The sequence below is a fragment of the Rhipicephalus sanguineus genome, chromosome 3 (genome assembly GCF_013339695.2).
Source record: "Rhipicephalus sanguineus isolate Rsan-2018 chromosome 3, BIME_Rsan_1.4, whole genome shotgun sequence".
In the NCBI taxonomy this organism is placed as follows: Eukaryota; Metazoa; Arthropoda; class Arachnida; order Ixodida; family Ixodidae; genus Rhipicephalus; species Rhipicephalus sanguineus.
In genome coordinates, this window is record NC_051178.1 from 201,786,674 (window position 1) to 201,810,938 (window position 24,265).

General features: G+C 45.5%; 1 protein-coding gene across 1 annotated transcript in view; it reads left to right on the forward strand.

Moving 5' to 3' along the window:
- Window positions 1–24,265, forward strand: part of LOC119388122 (lachesin) — a 194,280-nt gene that overhangs the window by 149,980 nt on the left and 20,035 nt on the right. Inside the window, exons 4-5 of the mRNA XM_037655767.2 lie at window positions 11,613–11,820; window positions 13,032–13,187. Coding sequence (XP_037511695.1) covers window positions 11,613–11,820; window positions 13,032–13,187 — 364 coding nt within the window. The remainder of the gene's footprint in view (window positions 1–11,612; window positions 11,821–13,031; window positions 13,188–24,265) is intronic.

Here is a 24,265-nt window from a genome sequence, read left to right on the forward strand (position 1 = left end):
ATGATGTATTAGTCCGCAATATATGACGCGATTGTCGGCAGTTCCACCATTGGCTGATGTTATAATCACGATAACACCCTCATTATTACCTTCGTTGTTAATCTTGAGTTCAATAAGTAGATAATATGTGTGTTTACATTGTGTTATGCCGTTAAAACACCGAACAAACATTAATATTAGCACTTCCGGTCTCACCGACAGCTCGTAGTTGCGTGGTTGCGTTTTCTTCACCATGCGCAGTGCCGAAATCGTGAATATTTCTGTGCTTTTGACCATCGCCGGTTGCCGTTGAGAGTGGCAGCCGTTCGAGTGTTGCCTCGTCAGATGGAAACTGCATCGTCGGCACGTTCTCACGACCGACCGAGGCAGCGGCGCATCATTTCTCCGATAACAATGCTGGCACCGGCTAGTTTAGGATACCTGTGTTCGCTGTATGGCGAAAGTCCCGTTCGCTGTCTGTTCAGTATGTCATCGAGCCGTACCTCGGCGTATCCTCCCCGTAGTCGCACGTTCCCGAGAAACCGCGACACAGCAACCAAGCAGACTCGCATTTTCACGGTAGCTGCAGACAGTCGGGGGATGGGTCCGCGCCGGCCCGATGCCCCACGATCCTTTCTTCTAGTCTTTAGTTCTTTGTTGTCAGCCCGCACTCGCTGTGCGCCAGCATCGAAGTACCGCCACTGGGAGTAGGGTGCACGCAGCTTTGCCGTGTTGAATACGATTCAAGCGCGAGCAGTGCGACGAGGCGGTGTCTCGGAGTGTGGGTCGAAACCCATCTCAGCTGTCATTCGTTCCAAACGCGCACGCAGGTTTGCGTCCATGGTTGGCAGGGCGATGAAAACACTACGGCAGTTCGAGGTGCACACCCAACATTACCAAACCGACTCGCAGTTTTCAAGCACGCGCGATACACGGTGCGATGGGCGCCGCTCGACGACGACCACGCAAGCCGACCGAAGTGGCGCCACAGACTACGTGATTGCGCCGAGACGCCAGAGAGAAAAAAATGAAGAAAAAAAAATGCCACCGGCGCTGACGTAACTCTTCGGCGCCTCCTCGCACCTCCGCCCTCCCTCCCTTCACGCCCCGCGCAGCTTTCCGCGCGCTCGCGGCGTTCAGTTGAGGGAGAAAGCTGCGGAACGTGATCTCTATAATTTGGTAACACCACTTAGCCTTGACGGATTTGAAAAATTTTTGCGGCTTATGACTCGTGAAGAGTCATACGTCAATAATGAGACTATTCCAATATAACTAAGAAAGGTGTTGCAGAGCCCCTTCAAATTTTGACATGTTTTCATATTTCTTGAGCTGCTAAACCAATACGACTTGGAATTAACCATTGATCGATGTCGCTAAGATTAAGTCCACCTTCTTTTTCTATCTCATTTCGCAGAATTTTTAGTATTGTTCTTGGCAGATTACTTGGCTTAAAGAAACCTACTGCAATGAAAGTATTTGTTTTAGTCCGAAGTGGAACTTCAGACTAAAGCAAATATGTCATAACGAGTGTCCGAAGTTCCACTTCGGACACTCGTTATGACAACAAAGTTCTTTGCTCTCCAAAAGAACAGTCGCATAAACAAGTCCACTTGAGTAAATGCACAGGAAAGGTGTTCTTCTGCACGGATGTTACGTTGTCGAAGAAATCACCTTACAATGCCACAAAGTTTTGTTTACAACTGTGAGAGCTCGTACGTAAAGGTCATGGACAGGCTGTTAGGGAAAACGCAACACGTGCGTTTGTTTTCGGAGTTTTACTCAAGAAGGCACTATGCTTTCTATTATTGGGTCCCATAATTCCTTCTGACGTTTGACGTCTCGATGAAGGCTTCTGTTGGGTTTACGTAGCAACGTACATTTTTTTTAAGTTTGAGGCAACCTAGGAGATACGCGCGCGGAGTAGAGAACATATTTAAGCGGAAGCCAACCTTAAACAATCTCTTTTTGCAGTTTTTCATGTCCTTAGCTTATGACATCTACTTTTGCCAGCAAAGATGCGCATCCTATCAGGCTCCCACTCCGTGGTGGATGAAAGTCTCGCAGCCAAATCCACTTGCGCTTGAAAGTGGGACAGCATACAATATCTCGCGTGTGCGCAGGAATGTCTGTTTTCAAATGCAAACAAAAAAAAGAAAGAAAGATATAGCAAAGCTCAACCCGGAGTTCACTTCTTGTTACCGTAAGCCCAAGATACACCCAACTTCAAAGCCCAAAACCCACGAACCAGGAGAACAGAAATAAGCGACGGCGCCCTCAGCGTCGTATCTAAAAAGAGTCGGCGTGGTTCAGTAGACACAGCTGAATACAAGATACGCACGCAGTGACACATTTTTATACTTCGTTTTAGCCAACGCGCAGCTTCGTGTGTCGCCAACTGCGCATCCACCTCGTTAATTCGGTGCAGCAGACAGGGAAGCTTACAGGAACCTATAGAGGGGCCCTGTTGTTCTTGACCTCATAGAGTTCTCATCGAACGCGTTCAGGATATCGCACTTGACGGTTACCACAAGCCATATGTTTTATATTCTTTCACTCTCACTGTGCATGTAAAAGAAGCGAATAAAAGTCACGACACCTTTGAGAAAGGAAAAAAAAAGGCATCATTTAAGGGAAATAGGGAAAGCGAAAATTGCACGGGCTTCCACACAGCCTCACTGTATTCAAGTGCTTTTGAATTGTCGCTTGTTGCCAAAGCATCAAACAACGAGTGTGTCTCGACAGGTGACGAGTGCTCGTTGTTCAAGAACAATATGCCTTCCGGTTTATTAGCTGTATTTAGCACAAGTATTGTCAACACTGTGGTTTAAGTAGACATCTGTTATAAGAAGCTTAGAGCTACGTTCGTTCACATTATATGAAAGCGTTACATCCTCAGAATCAGTTATCAGTTCTTACTGAAAGCCCTCTATACTGTGCGTACACGATTACTTGGCCAGGAGGGTGTGTGGTTGGGCGTTGTAATACGTAGCACTTATCATCGATACACCATAAACTGATTTCACACCTTCACCTTGTCATTATACATGTCGTTCACGTGTTATCAGCTTCTTCACAGCTATCGCTGCGTTGGTCTTCGTTTCCAACCGGCCTAGACTACCTTCTTCTATCCGGCATTTCCTTATATACGAGACAGCTCCTCTTTTCTTATATAATCCAGCTTATACTTTTTATGCACATAAGATAGCGGAGTATATAATCTAGGTTATACCTATCGTAATGGTTATAACGATGAGTGCGCGCTGACAGATTGCCAAAAAGTGGTTAGATATGCTAGCGTAGCTGCAGTGAAAGGGGCAGCAGCTTTGACCACGGTGCACCGAATCAGTAATATCTTGCTCAAAAATGCTCTTATCCAAAGCCGTTTTCCTCTCATTCCGTTTTGTTTCTCTCCTTTCCCTTTCGCACCTGGTATCTTGGCAAACAAACTGACACGGCTACGCCGCTGCTCATCTGTCAGGGTTATGCTCCCACCGGTGCGACGGGACAATTTCCTCGTCCCGAATCTCCACGCGTTTCCTTTTACACCTCGGAGGAGCGTCTTTTTTTTTATGCCCGAGAATACTCGGCGTTGAGGATGACAGCGAGGACTCGCTGCTTTATTCGGCCTCTCGCGGCTTCTCTGCATATGCTGTTGTACGCTTCTAAAGCATTCACATGTTAGCGTAGGTAGACTCGCCGTATTATCGCTTGTACCACTAATAGAGAATAAGGTGGGCGCAGAGACGACCGCTAGAAGTGAAGTCTTGTTTTTGACCTGCGCGTTGCCTTGGCGCATATATATATATATATATATATATATATATATATATATATATATATATATATATATATATATATATATATATATGTATGCTAAGGTGCAGAATAAGTGATGCTCTAAAGGCGTACACTTTTAGCCTTGGTTCCTTTATATTTTTCAGGAAAACCAAGGAATAAATGATATTTATGGGCTTGCGTTAGGTCTGCATGCGGAACAACACTTGAATCTAATAACTGTGGCGCGTTCCTGGCGGAATCAGAGATAAAAAAAAGAGGGGTAAGGGAGTGGGGGGTGGCGGTAGGGGGGGATAACCGCGTAGGTGCAGATTCGCAGAAAACATTTCGAGGTGTCTTTATATAAGCAGTGGCCTACTAGCTTGTCAGAATAACGTGTGGGTACGTGAAAATAGGATCAGTGATAGCTTTCCAGCTTACTAGCGTGTGTAAAAAAAAAAGTGAGGAATGCAGAGTTATGGTCATGCAAAAGGACATCATTAAAACAAATGGAAGGGTTAATAGAGAATCATGCACTGCTCGAAAATATTAGGTACATCTTCCAGCAACTAACATGAAAAATACCAGCGATTTTTCTCGTAGTTATGACTCCACGCCATTTTCGCGCATCCTAAAGGCGCCAGACATAAAAAAATAGCCGGGAACAAAACGGAAGAATATGTGTCTGTCGACGTTCCCTAAAGTTTAGTGATTCACGGAAGGCATGGGCACACGCAGTAGCTTGCATTAAGAAAAGTCTATTGCTGTCTTTGGCAATCATCTCCTATGTGTTCTACTTTAGTTCTGTGAGTACACATACTGTTGTTTTAAAATTTCGTCCCCATTTTGTAGTAACACTCACTGCACAAGTGGCGTCGGCGTTTACGTTTTTAATTAATAAGCTCATTTGTCCAGGAACCAGAATTGTTAAAAGACGGCTGATAATTCGAGTGCTCCACGGAAAAACTAGACGCTGAAGAACGAAAATAATCTTGTGCCACGCTTTTCATCGTGGGTATCGTTTGCGTGTAGTGCTGCCTCATGTTTGCTTGAATTGCGGCAACATGGTTACGTGTTGTTAAATCGGTACGCTGATAGCCCTACGAGATGGTCTGTCCGTCGGTAAGTTTCATGGGGAGATGTAAACAAATCATCGCCATACGTAGAATTGTAATCGCTGTGCAGATATTTGAATGACGAGAACTACCAATATGGCTGAACCAAACGAGAACTACGAGGTAAGGAATGGTTTATTCAGTCGTCCACTGATCAATGCAAGCTCGACTAGTGCACTGAACACAGAGCATTCACCGCCCTGCCACAGGCGTGACAAGGCAACAGTAGAGGAAATCGAAAAGTTAAAAAAAAATTAACTATACTATGGTTGGGTCGGATAGTCTATATGAAATCTAACACAATAGGGAAAGAGGGAGAAAAGCTGTTTCTAGCTGCAGAGGGACCTGACGTGGTATGTATAGCAGATAATCGCTTCACTCTAGAGCGCCACACATCAAGCGAAGTAGTCTGAAACCCACCACAATACACGGGCAAGACTATATACCTAATAGAATGGCGTTTATTAGAGTGTAGATGTCATGCAGAATCGCTGAACTTTTCGACTTCTGACACAAACACTCGCGTTTAGAATAGAGTAGTCCAACCACTCTGCATTCTTGTCTGACACTAGGTATGGAAGAAGGTAGGAAGAAATTACTTTTCTTAACCGCCCATACTGAAGTTTGAAAGACATTTCTAAGCACGAACAATACGTCAATACGTCATTCACCGAACAATACGTCAATATTACGCTAAGTTAGCACGCTTTAATTAAAAAAAAAAGCGCAGCTTGCACTAGTGGCGCAAGGGTGGAACCATCAGCGGGGCTAGGTTTCGACCTAGCTAAGTTTTGCTGGTATTGCCGAGCTTTTGCTGAGAGGCGAAGTTTTTGGTAGTAGTACTAAGTATGCCTAGACTTGGCTAGACTTGGCTAGACATGTCACGTGACTACCTGTTACGTGATGTTGTGATTTTAGTCACGTGAATAGCTGTTACGTGGTTTTTGGTGGGAACATGTCACGTGGCTAGATCTTACGTGGTTTATGGCGAGGACATGTCACATGATTAGCAATTACGCGATGTTGCGTGATTTTAGTCGCTTGACAAAATGTTACGTGATCTTTAGTCACGTGACTAGATGTTGCGCGATGTTACGTGATGTTTAGTCACGCGAGTAGCTGCATGATGTAGATGATTCTAGTCACGTGGCTAGTTCCGTTATGTTACGTGTTACGTGAAGTGTGACGTTGGTTTTCAGTCACGTGACTGAATGTTACGTGATTTTGCCGCATAACATCTAGTCATAATCGACGCACGTTTTTTGGGAGCGAAGCAGAAGTTGAAAAAGACGAAGCTATGTGGAAAGGGGTAGCCGTCACCAAGCAATGGTGACAACAACTCCTTCATTTATTTTCTATTTCAATAAAAAAAAGCGGGCGTGTACCGGTTCATGAGGATGATAATTACTGTTCACACTACACTGCGCAAAGAAAAACCTAAAGAGCTCGGCTCTTAATAACTCACTAACAATAGTCTGTTCTTACTTCGCGGACGTAAACGAGGTGCGTTACTTGACCAGCAGTTAATGTTGGCGGCGCTTGCATTTCCCAGCGTGGACGTGGTGGCTGACCCCTTCAAAACGAGCGTGCAATAAATTGATGAGAAATGATGCGCCAGTACTGACGTCATTGCTCTCCGTCGCAGCCGACTGCGCACGCAGCAGTTTCTACCCGACTGTCAAATCGGTAGACCAGGCGTAATTCGTGCTCCCGAGTTGCAGGCAGCTCACAAAGACGTAGCCAATAACTCAGAAAGACTTCAATGAACATTCGGGATTAACCCAGTGATAAACGCAGTTGCCGCAAGTTTCAACTTTGCATGTTAACCACCTGTACGAAGCGCAGATTTTTTCTCTTACGCTTGTTGTTTAACAGCTTGCTCGCGTGAGCATTTATTTATGACGAGGAACTAACACTCGCCACAGTCGATGCGCTGACTACTGGTGACAAAATGCGTAAATGAACGCCTCTAAGATCTATTTTGTACTAGCTCATTAAGCTCAACTTAATATTTCTCTGTGACTACATCGCCGTCTGGTGCTTGGGTAGCCTCGTTTTCTCTTTTATTCCACTTTGGCTAGCAATAGTTTTTTGCTCAGCTAAACTAGAACATAGCCTGATACGACCAAGATAAAAGTTTGTTTCCAGACCTTTGATTAAAAAGAACATTCAGGTTTCATCTCTCACGGCCGTTGTAATTGTTAGTTCCGAATCCCATGGGATTCTGAAAACAATTCCCTCCCCCCCCCCCCCCCTCTTATTTTCTTGAAGGCAAAAGCATCTCCCTCTCACGCACCAGCACCATAGCTAAAAAGTATCGTTAATATTCCGGCAAGGTCCGCGACAAGCACTCGTATTTCACCACGGAAGAAACCAGGGCCTTGAGAAGGCGAGTGTTATTTTTGAGGTTGACATTGCTGTCTTTCATAACCTTTGAAAGTCCATCAGTCGCTTTCATTCCTAATACTATGCTTCGTTGTATGTTTTACGATTTATGTTGCGCTGAATGAAAAATGACATTGGTAACACGTTCTAAGGATGCTTTATGCTATAGGTGTAAGTTTATTCTGTTTGAAGAACAGAACAAAAAAAATTCGGTGTTCGGATGATCGCATATTTTTATGTTTGCTTAGTAGTCGATGTGACTAGTGTTGGCGCAAGCTAATGCAATCTTGAATATTGGCGCGCATCTGTTTTTGTTGCTCTGTGGTATTCATCATTTCGCAGAATTGACGCCACCTTACACTTTAGGAAAGGCTTTATAAAAAAGCGCGACACAAGTAAAGCAAAAATGACGAAGAAGCAAAAAACGCTCACAGTTATCGCCAAAAGTCAGCAGCGCGTTGGTCGCGGAAATTTATTCGCGTTAAATTACCATAACAATTTCTTTCAAGCCACGTGCGGTTGACATCGGACCTCGGACGTGCGGGGACCACCGCCCACACGAGCGCAGTTTGAGCGCCGGGAAAAGTAATAAAACGCGTATACTGGCTTTGTTCGCAGATGCGATGCGAAATGTGCGACACGCACTGCGTGGACGTGTTGAGCAATCGCTTTCCTTGGCCTCGAAATGGGGCCGCGTATACGACGTATAGAAGAAACGATCCGAAAAGAAAAAGCGCATGAAATTTCACGGATCCGGAGAGTTAAAAAAGAATAATATAAAACGAAGAAGCACGGGATGTATGCTACTTGTCTTGAGGGCATGCACGACGTTGTTAGATACTGACATGCGCGGTTGACAGTCGCTCCTGACCATCACGTACCGTCCGGAGTACAGTAGAGTACACATAGATTTTTTTTCTTTTTTTTTTGCGGGGTATGTGTATGGAAGAACCGAAAACACTACTTGGACGGCAGCGCCAAAAGTTATTTCCACGGTGCAACCGATTCTCGTTATCTGACATTGCCAGATGCGTCTTTTTGTTATCATGGGAGTGCATTTCGGTCGAACGTTATAAGTAATGCTTTCCAAAGAAAGGGTGACGACCTCGAACAATAGCGTGTCAGTTTAGAATAAAAATTACCTTGTCGTATTTGAGAAATGTCATTGGAACCTTGACTATTCACTTCAGGAACAAACACTCACTTCGAGACTGCATGGGTCAACCCGGCAGCAAGGGCACGGTAGCAGTGGTGTTTTGCTGCTTAGAACGACGTCGGAAGGTCCATTCACGTCCGCTGTAGACCTCAGTTCGATGAAGGCTGAATGCATCAATGCTATTGTATCAATATTTAGGAAGGAATTACTCTAAGTCAAAATTAATCTGATGTCTTCTGTTGCAGCTTTCATCTCAGCATCTGTATCACTAAGGGACGTTCCAATCAATGAATCGATGAAACATTTAATCAACAGTAGCGCAAATAAGCAGTTGGATGGGATATTTTGTGGATGTAGTCAAGGAAAGTACCACTGTGCCAGAAGATTCGATCGCTAAAACTGTGATGTTGTCACTAACATGAGCTTGCTTTTCTGAAAATGCTTTGTAAGAGTAAGAAATGCGTCTGCTATAGATTCACGTTCAGCATGAAATGTCGTAACAAAATCTGCTGCTGGCCTAATTGTTTTATTCTAGTAAGGTACAAAACAACGCAAACCTTTCAACCGACAAAAACACAAAGGACAAGCGCTTTTTTCCCTCTGCCTGGCTTCTTATTCCGTGAAAAGCTCGGTACGTTTTTTTCCTTCATAACTTTTTTAATCACCGCAGTATTGCCTCGGGAAATAATTTTGTAGTGATTTTCTACGATGATTAAACTGATTTGTCCTTCTTTGGCAAAAAAATCACAGCATATCCACGGAGTGAATGATGATGAGTGGGCGAAGCTGCGGAGGTTCATCGGTAAACCGTGAATCTTCCGTGAATTCTGCCCAGTACATCATCACCGACGTGAGATCGGGCGCGTTTATACTAAAGGTTCGATGAGTTATGACGACTTGCAGCTCACTTTAATTTTACATGTACGCTGTGAATTTTCATTGTTTAGAAAACCATTGCTTTAGAAAACACCTTGCGTCTTTCGTTAAGCAGCTGGCGTCTTTTTCGTTTTGCTTTAGAAACATCTGGCGTTCTTTCGTTTTGTTTTTACAAAACATCTGGCGTCTTTCGTTGGTTTATTTCATCAATCAACGGCGTTTTGAACAAAATTTTTATTGTTTAATCACGCACAGGAGAAATCTCACCAGGCACTACCTTGGAGGTAAACAATGGCTGCTAATGGGAATGAGAGACAGAAGAAGTCGGCTTTTAGCTAACACTTACACTTCTACAGAGACAGAAGAATTCGGCTTTTAGTTAACGCGCACGCTGCGAATTTTTTATTGTTCAACAACGCACAGGAGAAATCTCCCACCGGCACCACCTTGGAGGTCAAAGGGTAAGACTTGTTACTCACTACTACGAGCACGACGAGGGACGAACGGGTGCCGCCTTAAGGAGCTTCGCCCCTAATAAACAAGTATTAATAACGCAAGCAGCACATTTGGGCGCTATACTTACGCAATATAATCAGGCTTGGTGCGAATGGCCGTCCTCCACCTTCCATGCGTTACAAGAGTGCTAGGCGCGAGACGTGCCATGAAATTGAATAACTTCGACGGGGAAAGTGCACACAATGGTTGGCTTCCGATTGTGTGTGGCTTTCTTTACTCTGTATTCCCCACTGTCGTAAAATTGGACATGTCGCACGACGCTCGAGGGTTGAGTCGTGCAAATATTTTGGCCACACATTTGCGCAACTCAGACAACTGGACAATACTGGCAAAAAGCATTCCAAGTTGTTCCTTCGCGGGCTTGCGCCGCCAAGGCGAAATTGAAACCACTGCAGAACGGATCAAAATTAAAAGCGAGTGGCTGTCACAGTGACGCGCTAGCTCCAAGCGGTGGCCCCAACGTACGCAGATCACGCAGTTCAAGTATCAAGAGTGACGTCGCTGCGGTACATGTGTGTCAAATCTTCACACATGTATCTCATCACTTCTTCACAGCTATCAGTTTCGGCATGCATGCCTACAATGCGCGTTAAAATATGAATAAGAATATTTTTCTCGTGCCGCATACGACGTTGCCTCAGATGAGGTTGTTGAATGGACGTACATGTCGAAAGGTGTACAAAAATATATTTTGTTTATTTGTTAGCCGCAGTCACTACAAAAACGTCGGGAGAGCTCTCATATGGGATGACGTTCACTTGGGCTTCCTCTCTACGCTCACCTCTCGGGTGATGATGTGGGTTTGTCATAAAAGTCTGTCATTAGACAAGAAAACGCGAAGGCTGTAGCGAAGCAGACGCAATGTCAAGCGGCGATTTTGACGGTGGTACATGGACTCCTCCAGTACTATACGTGCGCTGCGTGACTCAAGAGGGTCGCGCCTCTGTTGTTCACAGTATCTGTTAAAAGGATCGCTCATCCATGTTTTCTTAATAAACTCGAGGACAACCTGAAAAATGTTTAGGATGGCGCTGGAGGTGCTACGCACATGGACAGTCGGCATTATCTTCTGAAATACTGCGGTAGACCTAATGAGAAATCGTTAAGCAGGGAACGTCGCTGAAGCTCACGTTTCGACAAGTGGGGTTGTCTTCGTCACGGCATGCAGCCACACGAGAGTTGTTGCCTTGAGGAAGACAAGTCCACATGAGGAAGCGTTGCATCCAGCGACATTTTCTGTTCAAGGATTTTTCATCACTTCAAGCATGCATTTTCCTCTGGAACGCTGTCTTGCAATTGGACTAGTTTCCCTTAAACAGGATGAGATGAAGTAGGAAGGAAGGAAACAGAAAAAGGAGAAGGCAGGGAGGTTAACCAGAAACACTTCCGGTTGGCTACCCTACACTGGGGGGTCGGGGAAGGGGAATAGAGATGAAGTAAGCTTGTCGATATATCTGCAGAAAACAAGTGGCAGTGACGCTGACAATATTGAGTAGGGGAGATGCTAGCACATGTTTGCACTTAACACTTTTATAGCTGGAACTCAAGCGAAGTAATCGATGTTTAAAGGCTACAGTTGGACAACAAACCATGCTTTTTTTTTTCTGAAACCGAGTGCGTCATCGCTCTATGCGAGATTCAGGTCGTCTTGCTCCCTCACATGTCTGTATTTATCTTATAGATAACGTTTGTGTCTACTGTAATTCTCATGTGCAATCGTGTGACGCTTTCATTAAGCGATGCTATGGCTATGCAAAAGTTACACGATGTAGGCGCACAGGGTAATTACATTTTCTCCCCGAACGCTGCAGGTTGCCTGGATGTTCGTGGAGAAGTTTACGTTGTTGACTCTCGCCAAGAGCGTGATAACACACAACTCCCGCTTCAAGGTGACGCACAATGGTCACCGCACCTGGCACCTGCACATCCACGACGTGCAAGAGCGCGATCGCGGCGCCTACATGTGCCAGATCAACACGTCGCCCATGAAGTCCCAGATCGGATACCTCAACGTTGTCGGTAAGTACGTCTTTCGAAGAGGCTCAGCTTCAAAGTGCGACCTACACCCACCCCCCACCACTTAGTTTAATTTGATATTACCCCATATTTCCCTCCCCATGTGTGGGGTAGCAAACTGGACGTAGTCTACTTAACCTTCCCACCTTTCTTGCATTCCTTCTCTCCCTCTCTTGTTCTTCCGATGACAGAGAAGCACATAGGAAAGCAAACAAGGAAGGGTAATCAATCAGACTTGCGTCCGGTTTACTACGTCACACAGTCTGAACGGGGTTAAAGGACCAAAAGAAATAAATAAGAGAACAAGAAGTGTGCCGCTTCACCCCAGGGGGCATATTGACAGCACAGTTAGTCCTTGAGTTGTGTAAAGCTTGCTTTCTGAGCTTCAGGTTTTGCATTGTTGGTATAATAGTGCCCAGGCGAAGGCTATCTTCTTGTCATTGCTGTAGTATGTTTTAAAGGTATACCCCTGTTTAACGATACAATTCCACAACACAGACAAGTTTGCACACAGAATAGTACATTACTATTGCCGTGCTGGGATAGCTCTCTGCTCAATAGGGTAGCAATATGGGCTTGTTGGTGTGACATGGCACAGTATAAATGCGCAGAAGACGAAGACAGAGAAGAGACTTGACACACACGAGCGCTCACTTAACAACAATATTTTATTTGGAAGTAAGCAACCACATATATGGCTAAATACCCGTGACACATTCCGTGTGTGCTGTTCGCACAAAATTGCAATGACGACGCGAGAAATAGAGCTCTTTCCTAGAAAGAGCAATTGACGGTTTTTGAAACACAGTCGTCACCAAACCTATCAATCAATTACGCCTCAACAATCTCGCGGGTTAACTAACCACGTGTAATCCGGTTTACAATGAATGTTCAATTGTGAGAAGTGGATATCAGTTAAACCGCGAGATTGTGTGTGTGTGTTTGTGCGTGTGTGTGTGTGTGTGTGTGTGTGTGGTGTGTGCGTGCGTGCGTGCGTGCGTGCGTGTGTGTGTGTGTGTGTGTGTGCGCGCGCGTGTGTGTGTGTGTGTGTGTGTGTGTGTGTGGTGTGTGTGTGTGTGTGTGGTGTGTGTGTGTGTGTGTGTGTGTGTGTGTGTGTGTGTGTGTTTTCCTGCATAAGAATCTTATGCCAACGCAGTCATGCCAACCGAGATGTCTGTCTGCGCCTCCAAGCTTCCTATTTTCCTTCTCTGCAGTGCCACCCAAGATAGACGAGGAGAACACCAGCTCAGACACCGAAGTCCGGGAGGGTGGTGAAGCGGCGCTCAAGTGCGTTGCCAAGGGAACACCGGAACCGGAAATCACGTGGAGAAGAGAAGACGACCAGGAAATCGCGTTCGGCCGCGAGAAAGGTCAGTAGCGCCCGCCATGATTTGGAAGCGCCGACCACGCTGCTCAGTGCACGACGGGAGGCCAACCGTCACAGGCCGCTTCGATGCCACCCTAGAAGGCTGTTGCAGATCCCTGGGGAAACTAAATGCGGAAGTTACTGACCGTCCCTATATTTGATCATGATCAAAATGTAATCGCATATCGTGGAAGGAAGTAGGGCGTGCAAACACAAGAGAAAGGCAACAAGACAACCCGAACGCCTACGACACACTGAAAGGTCGCACTGTGGCAGAAAAGAAGGTATAGACACAAAACACACCTGCGCGTGCTCTGGCATACACAGGTATGTTTCACCATCGATGACGCCAGAGTGAGACCCGTAAATCAGGCACGCGTGCTGATGTACGCGAGATACATAGGTAAGCGTCTCATTTCTTCTTTGTGCACGGTATTTGGAGGCTGGCTACCAGTAATGTCGATATGCCCAGCTGCTACCTTGAGACGCGTTTCTTCGTTACTTTGTCTGCACATATAAAGCTGCGAACCCATCGCAATTTTGGTTGCAGTAAGCACCGAGTACCAGAATAGAGGGAGAGAGCTGTAGGCAGCCTTCCGTTTCTTATCGCACACGTTAATGTATGTATTAGATGTGATATCTACGGTGTTTTTACAGCTGCTAATAAACTAGGAAAGCTATGCGACGCCATGCAGAGAAAAAAACGAGCAGGTAGAAAATAAGACGGACAGGCATGCGTTACACCAATAAATTTACAGAATACCGTACTGGTGCAGTTTATGAAGTCCTTTACGCTGCGTTCGCTTCTTCAAAGAAGAAGTAGGCCGTCGCGTTACTCAGAGACTACGTAACCGAACTTAAATTGTAGTTTAATGGGGAATTACCCTCTGATATTTTGTCACACAGTCGCGATTGTAAATGCACGCCCTAATTTGGTGAGCGTGCGGTTTTATACAAACACAAGAACAAAGAAACGAACGGGTTCTTTGTTTTAGGCTTGGCAGGTCAATATTAGTGATCGCGGGTGCGTGATTACCATGCGTGAAGAATAAATGAAATGCTTAAACAGTTATCTCTCATGCCGACCCGCACAGGTGCCTTGTTGGCACTGTCATTTAAAAGCTTGCGCAGATAAGTTTTGTATCTATCTTCTGTTCTGCCACAGGGCGAAATTTTAATTTATAGTCGGCGTTTGTTCCTCATGATTTTAGGTGAAGGGAAAGAAAATGGTTCGAAGTCTTAGTTTCGTTTCTATCACGGTTGCTGTCGGTTGTGCGCTCTTCACGAATAAGCTTCAGCAGAGAGGGTGGTAGTGCCGCAACAGTAACTTTTACGCGCTTTCTTTTAATGGTTGCGACGTTGCAGCTATCACGCATATTAATATAGATCGTGGCCAATATATATACCAGCTGTAGTAAAACTAGATACAGGAAACGAACAATGCTGCGCAATAAAGTGAAGTGTCGTTTTCGTTCATTTAACCGTGTTGTGTAGTTATGCTAGTTTTCTCTCCACCGAACAGCAACAAACTTATCAAGCGGACAGATTGCTGGCGACCAGCTTGAACGCATCAAGTAACGCACTCAGTCGAAAGGGCGGCGAATGATAGACGTTTCCCAGGCGAAAATCCTTCCGTTTGTTTCTGTGCCGAACTTACCACCAATGACACAAAAGCAGGACCTCGGGACCACTTGGGGAAAAAAATGGGAAGGAAGAAGGAAAGAAAAAGGAAGGTGAACAAAACTAAATTGTTAGGCCTGAGCGAAGCCATCAGGGAAGGCTGTGGTGGGACATTTCTTTTCGCCGACTTGAGGACCTGTACAGAAAGTCGAAGGTTAAAACAAACGAAGAGCATTAGCCGGGTTCCCAACAAAAGATGACCAAGTTGCCGTAATTTGTATACTTCAGAACCATGCACCAGCCACAAAACTCACGCCCAATCAATTTCTCTCCTCTCTCTTCCTCTAGCTCTGGCACAACACGATCGAAGAAAGCACGCAGCAAAGAGTCGTACGCGACATTACAAACAATGGAGGATTGGGCACTGGTGAAGGAAAAAAGCCTAGCTCGGAGCGTTAAAAACGAGGTCCTCTGGCGGGGCCAACGGTTGCAATCTTTTCAAATTAATGGGCCTCGAGTTACAAGCTTTCCTTCCAGAAGGGCCCCTCGCAGTCAGCGGCTGGCGGTCCCCCATTGAACACTCGCGTCCATAACAGCAGGCGAGCAGCGAACCGCTACACCCCCGCACCGACCTCCCTGCCGCAACGGGCTACGAACGATAACAGCGAACCACAGATGGCTCGGGAGCCCTGCGACTTTTCGAATCAAAATCCCTGCCATTAAACTCGAAACCCTCCTCAATCTCGCTCGCCCCGCGTTCGCCCGTCTTCCGATCGTTCTCTCTGCCTCGCTCTTCACTCTTCCCGACTGCGTGGATTCAAGCGGGTTCCAATGCCATCTGTCGTCTCGAAATCGCACCGCATCGCGATGCTCTCGCCTGCTCCTTCTTCCGCGGCATTCTCTTTTCTAGAACGGCGCGCTTGTCCCGCGCGCGCATGCAGCGTGCGCGCTGAGCGAACGCCGCAGCGCTGGCCCGAAACGCGACTCGAGCAATTAGTCAGGCGGAGTAAACGGTCGGCGCCCCCCGTTCCTCCGCAAGCCTCTAACAACGACCCGTGCGAGCGTGTCAGCCACGCTCCGTGAAAAGGGGCCACTGGTCTGAGGGGAGCAAAGGCCTTAATCAATGCTCGCGCGTGCCGGCGCTGTCACCTCGGAGGGTCCCGGCGGCGCTTACGCACTTCGAAACCCGCGTTGCCATTAAGTAACCAAGGGGCTTTTCTCCAATAACGCGTACCACCGCTGCTTCCTTTCGAGAGTGGCGGCAGCAGCAGTCGGTTCGCGGGAGCCCGAGGCGGCCGACTCGTGCCGAGACATCGCCGTCCAAGTGTCGCGAAGTCGTTTTCGGCGCCTTATTCCGTAAAGAGCGGGATTCGAGAACCGGCTCGGAAATAAGGCGGTGAGCGAGGGCACCGGGATCGGCGGCGGGAGAGCTGGAGGGAAGTCGGGCCGTTGTAATTGAATTTCTGATTACAAGGCGGCACGAACACCCCCGACCAGATGGGACTCCCCCCGTATCCTAGGGAAGGGGACGCCATGGTCGTAATGAACACCGTTGTTCTTCGGCCTCCCCCTCCCCTACCCTATCCTTTTTTTCTTTCTGCCCTGTTACCCGCGGCGAATTCTACGCTAGCTAGACGACTTCGATGCTGCCACTCGGCGACAAAAACTGTCCCAGACTGCACGTTTGCTCCTTCGCAACGCTGCAGCTGCGCGCTTGGAAAAACCAAAGCAAAATAACACTTACAAATTTTACGTACGAAACGAACGGTGCCCTTGTCGCGAGCACGGAGGACGGAATGAAAGAAATCTGTGCCACTTTGTATCAGCTCGAATTTTCCTGCAAAGTGCGAAAAAGAGGAAAAGAAGAGATTTTGTTGTAATGCCGCCCTTGTGCAAACTGAACGATTTTCCGTTTTTTTTTCTTCTTTTACTGGATAGCACGTGATCTAATTTTGCGGTGCCGAATATTAAATGAAAAAGCAATGACCGCAGAATTTCAGAAAATGGTAATCTGGGGCACGTTGGGGATTTAATTACATTGATTACCTTAGGATTGCATTTGTAGGTTATGCGTTTTATCTATAGCAGCATCTGCACGTTGAACTTGTTGCGGATTGTTATGAATGAATGTCAGTCATCGGCTTTCTTTTTTTCTTTACATCGTTGAAGATGTGCGTACATCGTTGAAGATGTGCACAGAAAGCGTCAACATCAAACGTTGACGTTCAAAAACGTCGAATATTTCTGTGCAGGCGGCACCTGTATATGACTGGCGCACTCGTATTGCCTACCTCTTCTACATTTATACAGACTTTGTCACATAAAGAAATAACCATATTTTCACGCCAGGTGTTTTGAGATTTATTCAGAGTCCACCACGTAACTCGGTAGGAGAATGTAGTATAAGAGAACGAAGAAAGTTTGAAATATACCGAGAGAAATCTTGTAATTTCGCGCAGCATCGCTCATTATCACATTTACTTGTACAGCTGTGGTCAAAAGTAAGAAGACGCTGACCAAAAACTTAAAAAAAAAAAACTTCTTATTTTTGACCATGATTGTTCCCGACCAGACGAGTTTTCGTTAGACTCTTGATTTCATACTTGTGCAGCTATCCATCATTGGGCCTTTACGCCTATGACATCTGCTCAAAATAGTATTGCGCTAGGTTTAATTTGTTCTTACAAAGAATGTTCATCACGTGTATGGAGACAATTTTGAGAAAACGTGAACCACTGCATTTAGCGACGACAATTTGACCTCTTTGAAAGCTCTGATAGGCAATACCATGGTCAGAGCACATTGTGCCCTGCAGTGACCTCTCCTACCCCCTCTCTCTAGTGTAGGGTAGCACATCGGAGTTTCGCGGACCTAACTGCCTTCCCCTCAAGTTATCTCGCTCTCGCTTCAAAAATGACACTAAGAGAAAGTTTTCGCAAGGGGACAATTTTGATTGCCACCTTCAAATGAGAGTGTCTGTGAAGAGTTTACATGCTCTTTGTAGACAACCATGAAACAAAGTTCGATGAAGTTTGGCTCACTTGGTACAGAATGGCCTACACTAGCAACTTTCGAGCAATTGTTTACACGGCAACGTCAGATGATCCGCAAGTGTTGACGAAAACTAGTTAATTAAAAAACGTTATGCACCATTTTGCGAATATGTAGCTATTATATGCACCAATACTTGTGCCGCAGCTTGTTCAACGGCTTCTGCTAAAACACGCGAAACAGGACCAATTAATCTGTAAGTTTGCAACTTACATGTAATTAAAACCATGCTTACAAATATTTCGCGAAAATCATGCTCACGAAGAGGTAGTGTATACCTTAGTATCTATGCTTCATAATGTGATCGAAACATAACCGTGGGCAAGTGGCAGGCTCATTGCATTCAGAGAAATTGCGCAGATGTACTTATTTGTATGTGTATGAGCAACCAACGACGAAAACAGACGCCAGAGCCTTTGATCGCAGCTTCCGGCAGCGAAAACACTGCATGAAGCTGCGATTGAATGTATTAAAAATCACCAGTATTGAGATTAATCTAGAGTTGAGCTCAGTAACTCATAAGCAGCAGATTCCCGCAGAGTACGCCACCGTCTTCTTAAAATGAGTTACTCGTTCCAGTGCACACAATACCATCATCGTTTATTACAGTTGGTGGTCTCTAACGCAATGTACGGACACCACTGTACTCGCGTAATATACGCGGAACCCGATAAACCACAAACGTTGCCAAGAGAAAGAGACACAGATTGTGGAGTGAAGACGCGCAACTTTTTGCAGCCCATTAGAATGCAAAAAAAAAAAAAAAAACATGGTGCAAATGCAGTAACCTTCAAAGGGAGAGAGTGGCATGAGGGGAACATGAGCGATTGTCGCCTAGTGTCTAAAGCCCTGCGCTTCCACGCTTGAAGACGCAAATTCTATAGCACCACTTTTAAGGTATCTAACTAAAAAGCCGAGACGCGTGTGCGAGGGAATCAGAGTATGCCGAAATCGCAAGCTTGTGTGAAATTAAAAAAAAAAAAACGCGCACAAAAAAAATCCCCTTGATATACGAGAATGCACAAGGTCACCAATGACGCACGTGCGCGAATCTGCTGATATGTCGCAATCATCATAATTGAAACATTCTCATCACATCGCACACATGTAGAGCTGGAGCTTCTTCTGTATGACCTAGTTTCTGTTTTCACTACTTCGCGTTAACGGTGGAGCACGGAATGAGAGTGCAACTTGATGACATGGTAGCGACGGCGGCTTGACAAAGAAGACAACCGTTATCGACTTCGACTCAAACGCGCACGTGTTCCGTGTAAATGTATCCGAAATACGTAAAATCCAAGTATGCATGAAAAACTTGAAGCGCCAGACGGTTGACATCGACGTCTGCCTAAAAAAAAAACAAAAAAAAAATCACAGCATATCCACGGAGTGAATGATTATGAGTGGGCGAAGCTGCGGAGGTTCATCGGTAAACCGTGAATCTTCCGTGAATTCTGCCCAGTACATCATCACCGACGTGAGATCGGGTGCGTTTATACTAAAGGTTCGATGAGTTATGACGACTTGCAGCTCACTTTAATTTTACATGTACGCTGTGAATTTTCGTTGTTTAGAAAATCATTGCTTTAGAAAACATCTGGCGTCTTTCGTTAAGCAGCTGGCGTCTTTTCGTTTTGCTTTAGAAACATCTGGCGTTCTTTCGTTTTGCTTTTATAAAACATCTGGCGTCTTTCTTGGTTTATTTCATCAATCAACGGCGTTTTGAACAAAATTTTTGTTTAATCACGCACAGGAGAAATCTCACCAGGCACTACCTTGGAGGTAAACAATGGCTGCTAATGGGAATGAGAGACAGAAGAAGTCGGCTTTTAGCTAACACTTACACTTGTACTTCTACTAACGTTTCCTACTGGAACATGCCAATGGCTGCTAATGGGGAATGAGAGACAGAAGAATTCGGCTTTTAGTTAACGCGCTCGCTGCGAATTTTTTATTGTTCAACAACGCACAGGAAAAATCTCCCACCGGCACCACCTTGGAGGTCAAACCGTAAGACTGGTTACGCACTACGACTACTACGACGACTACGAGGGACGAACGGGTGCCGCCTTAAGGAGCTTCGCCCCTAAAAAAACGGAGGAACTCGGCGGACCGAGTTTCAATCTCCAAACTACTGCCGCGGTATTTATTTTATCTATCAGGCCTGATCCCATAACGTTGGCTTAAAAACCTGAGGTGGAACCCGAACTTTTTAAAGAAAACTGGGAATGTACGCCATCTCGACTTTCTTGGCGGAGTGTCTTGAAAATGAAGAAGAGAAAAATGAATACCTTAACGAAGTCCCAGCTCTTCTCAACCATCACATGTCGCAGTAGTTTATTATATAACAATATTCTAGAGGATTCCTCCAGTTAAGTCCTCGTTCTTTTCTATTGCGATGACAGTAAACACAATAAAACGAAGTTATTTCATCGTAGCAGGTTGGTAACAGTGCTTCCGCTGACAAACTTCGAATCAATATTCATGTGTATGTTTTGCACGAAATCCCAGAGATGATCTTTTTATCTTGGTGCGAACAAATGAAGAATGCAAACAGTGGAAGATAAAGGTAATAACAGAACAGGGAGGAAGAGATTTACTTACCAAAAAACACCACAATCAGTAGCTACGCCTTCAGATCGAAGTGGCTTATACTCAAATAACAAATCTTCACCCTTTCTGAATCTTCATTTCTTGTTGCTGTTTTTTTACTTAAAATCTGCTTTTCGCGTCCTTTCTGTTTTGTGAAAGTAGGGCAGTTCATTCGACTGACGCGTATCGAATTCTAGGTGCCGAACAATCTTTAGCTTGATTGTAGAGGCGAAACAACTTTGTCTTGTTATTGGCTTTTGGTGGCTGCGACAGTGGCTTTGTTTGCCAACGTTTGTCAACACAATTTTCTACGAAAAGCTCGGCGAAGCAAGGCCCCACGAATGTGATCGATGTCCCCGAAAGAAGTCGAAGCCGCAAACTTCCGAAAGTGCTCCTACGCTATAATGGAGCTATTTTGGTTGCTTGTTTATGGCATCCTTTGGTAGCCACCATAACAAGTATACACTTGCTCGAGTGGTTCTTCAATAGCAGGAAAGATGACATAACCACATGTAATAGGGCACCCCCCCACCGCACACACACATACACGTAAGGCGGAGTACTGGTGACCTAAATGAACACGTGTCTTTCCTGACCGACAGTTCACGCCAAAGTCAACATTCAGTGCTTTGTGAGCCTCGTTCATGTAGTCGTCTCTTGCCTAAACAGATCCAATTCAATACATGAAAAAGCCCACCGGTTTATGCGGTACGAGTGAAAATTTTGTAATAGAATAATATTAACGGAAAGACAAAGGAAAAACAGTTTTTCTATTGTGGGCATATGCTTTTCAACTACTCTATACAAATTGCCAAGAAAATTTGAAAGGTGCGCTTGAACCAAATCAGAGCAATTTTAATACGTCGTAATTAACGGGCTGTCATTCGCTTTTTACTGCATTCGAACTACTCTCAAAATCGACCCACGTTTTCTATTAAAAGTAATATCGAATTTCAAACACCTTAGAAAATTCTGTCCCATTAAACAAATAATAAGCATTAACACTACAATTCTAACACATTTTAGAAAGAGCTGTCTAAATTTTGCAAACCACGTCTGCGGTAATTCCTAGAGCGTGGGTTTTCAAACTGGTTCTGCGGAACCCAGGTGAAGGACATCTTCGGGTTATGCCAGCGGCCAGAACGAATGCAACCCGCTCCCGTTTTACCCCGATTAGCAACTAATTTATTTATTTATAGACAAGCAAATTTGCATTGCATTTTGCATTTAACGAAGCCATCGCCTGCTGCATCCACACATCGGGTGTCTGCGGGTAGCGAGAGGCACACGTGGTATAGCAGCACTCAAGACTCGTCTTCTAGTGCGAGCTATGAAACTTGCACATTTGCGGACCCCTGGTGACAGAACGCACAGAGCGCTGGTCATTCGTGCTCGTGAGCGTTCAAACCAATCCAAATGACATTAACGGGCACCTCGGCTCATGGCTCATTCGTGGTTCATGGCGCGTCGGCGTTCACGTGGCACAGCTTTCATATACGGTGATTTGCCCCTGCTCTATGTCGGTTTTAAAATCATAACGAGCAACGAGCGCTTTGATACGCGCAAGAGGTGTCGCTTTGTGCCGGCCTAGCTTTACGACCAGTGTATCGGTCGATGGCCGTTTCACTGTGCGACTGCCCCCCCCACCCCCCCACCCCCTTTCGACTGTCTTGATGCTCACGAAAAAGTTAGGGGTTCCGCGGCACTGTGTAAAAGCCGTTGGGGTTCCCTAAGGCCAGAAAGCAGGGTTGCCGTTGGGCGCATTTGAAAAGCAGCCAGATCGTGCGCTAAAGGTAGCCAAAGTAGCGATGCCATCTAACTTTGTCGCCAATTTTGTAGCCAAAGAAAACAGTGGTATTATGAGTATAGTTTTTCTTACTAAACCATAAATGGTACCTCTTTGAATAAGGAAGGCTATAGAAATAAGACCAGAATTTTTTCCCTCTTCTATGGCCTTCAAGTCACAGATGAATTGGAAGTAAATGAACAAATTATAACAAATTCAGCGCACCTGCATATTGCTTATGTCGAATAGCTAGGGTTCTTGCCAGATACAGAGTAATTTTCGAACATTTCAGCCAACAATTCAGTGGGAACATTAAACGTTGACACCACTCTCCCTTGAAGCCACAGACCGAATTTCACTAGTACAGTTTACATAATACCAGTACCGCTTCACACAGCGAAATCTTGTTAAAGCTTCAATTTGCGGCGGATCTCTGTTTTTGTCGAGTTCACGCGAGAACACACGATGCGGATCAGAATGAGTAAACTTGCGCGTCATCGTACAAGGTGGCGGGCAGCGTGCTATCTACGCGTTTGGCAATGTGCGCGCAACTTCGCCATTCCGTATTTGCAGGTGCGCCGCGCGTTACGTTTTGTGTCCCGATGTTACGTTACGTTGTGGTTACTTTACGTTGTGGTGTCTCGATGCGCACCAGCCAGCTGGCAAGGGGAGGGCGCGCGCATCGGCTGACGCGACAAAACCCGGGAACCATGTATTTTATGTGTAAATAAAAAGAAAAGTGGCCACTTAATGCGCCAAAACAAAAGGTCAAAAGTAGCCATAAAGTAGTCATGTAGCCAACCTGGAATTTTTGTAGCCAAACGGGGTCGTAAAGTAGCCAATTCGACGCAAAGTAGCCACCAACGGCAACCCTGCCAGAAAGCTTGAGAACCTCTGTTCTAGAGGACTCAGTATTGCTATCAAGGTGTTACTCTGTGTATTAAGTGAAGAATAATAGCTTTGAAAAATTAACAATGGCAAATTCAAAAGAATGGTTACTTTATAAGGTTTAGAGAGCAAACTTTTTCTAAATATTTATTTTTGTGTTTCTTTGTGTGTTTTTTTTTGTTTACGCATCTATTTTTTTAAGGTTCTTGTGGCGCGTTCTATCGTATTTCAGTACAAAGTCTTGCACATAAGCTGTTTTATATCTGGGCTATCTCAACCATAAAACCCCTACAAGGACGAAAAGTCCGTACAATATCAGGGCTTGTCTGAAATTTCTGTGAATGTCACTACTGCGTGTACTTAATGTCTCATATCTACTGTCGGGGTGTGTGTTACTTTAAGTTATACCTGAGTATCCTGAAAGCGAGCCCACATCGAATAAGTCTGGCAAGATGGGCGGAAAGCGAACACGATGTTGGAAGGTGTCTTATTTTGTGTGTTGAGAAATGCCCGTTCAAGGAATGGCATATATAGAACAGTTCAGCCGGTAAAAACAGCGGCGTGCTTTGTTGACATAGTATCAATCGATGCTTCAAGCAAGACAGACACATTACTTTACAGTGACTACGTGGTGCGGTTTGAGGGTGAACGCTCGGGAAGCTATCGGATTACACCTTTCCGCTTTCGCTTTTTTGTGACCGACATGAAAACGTCTCAAGTTTAGCTGACGTCCGTCACTGATACGTGTCCTTAATACTGTTGCTACTTCAACGCCACTGCCATCGCCACAAAATCGATTCAGAGGGGTACACATTTAAGGGTCTCGCGAAAGTTCAACGACACGGCGCGTCATTTGCGACGAGATAAACGCAAAGCTTTTCGTAGCCTACGTAGCGAACCCCGGAAACCCTAGATGCCCGAGTCAATCACGGTGCGGCACGGTGCTTGACTTGGGCGTCCCAGCGCAGGGCGTGCGGCTCGGAACATGGTGGCTCTCATGAGCGCGAGTCCCAGATTTGGTTACCGCAGTGGCGCTCCCGCGTTTCACGTGTCAGCCCTCGCACGACGACGACCGAACGAGCAATCAGAAGCCAAGCAAGAGAAATAACGCTCGAAAAAAGGAACCAACAAGAGCGCCGACATAG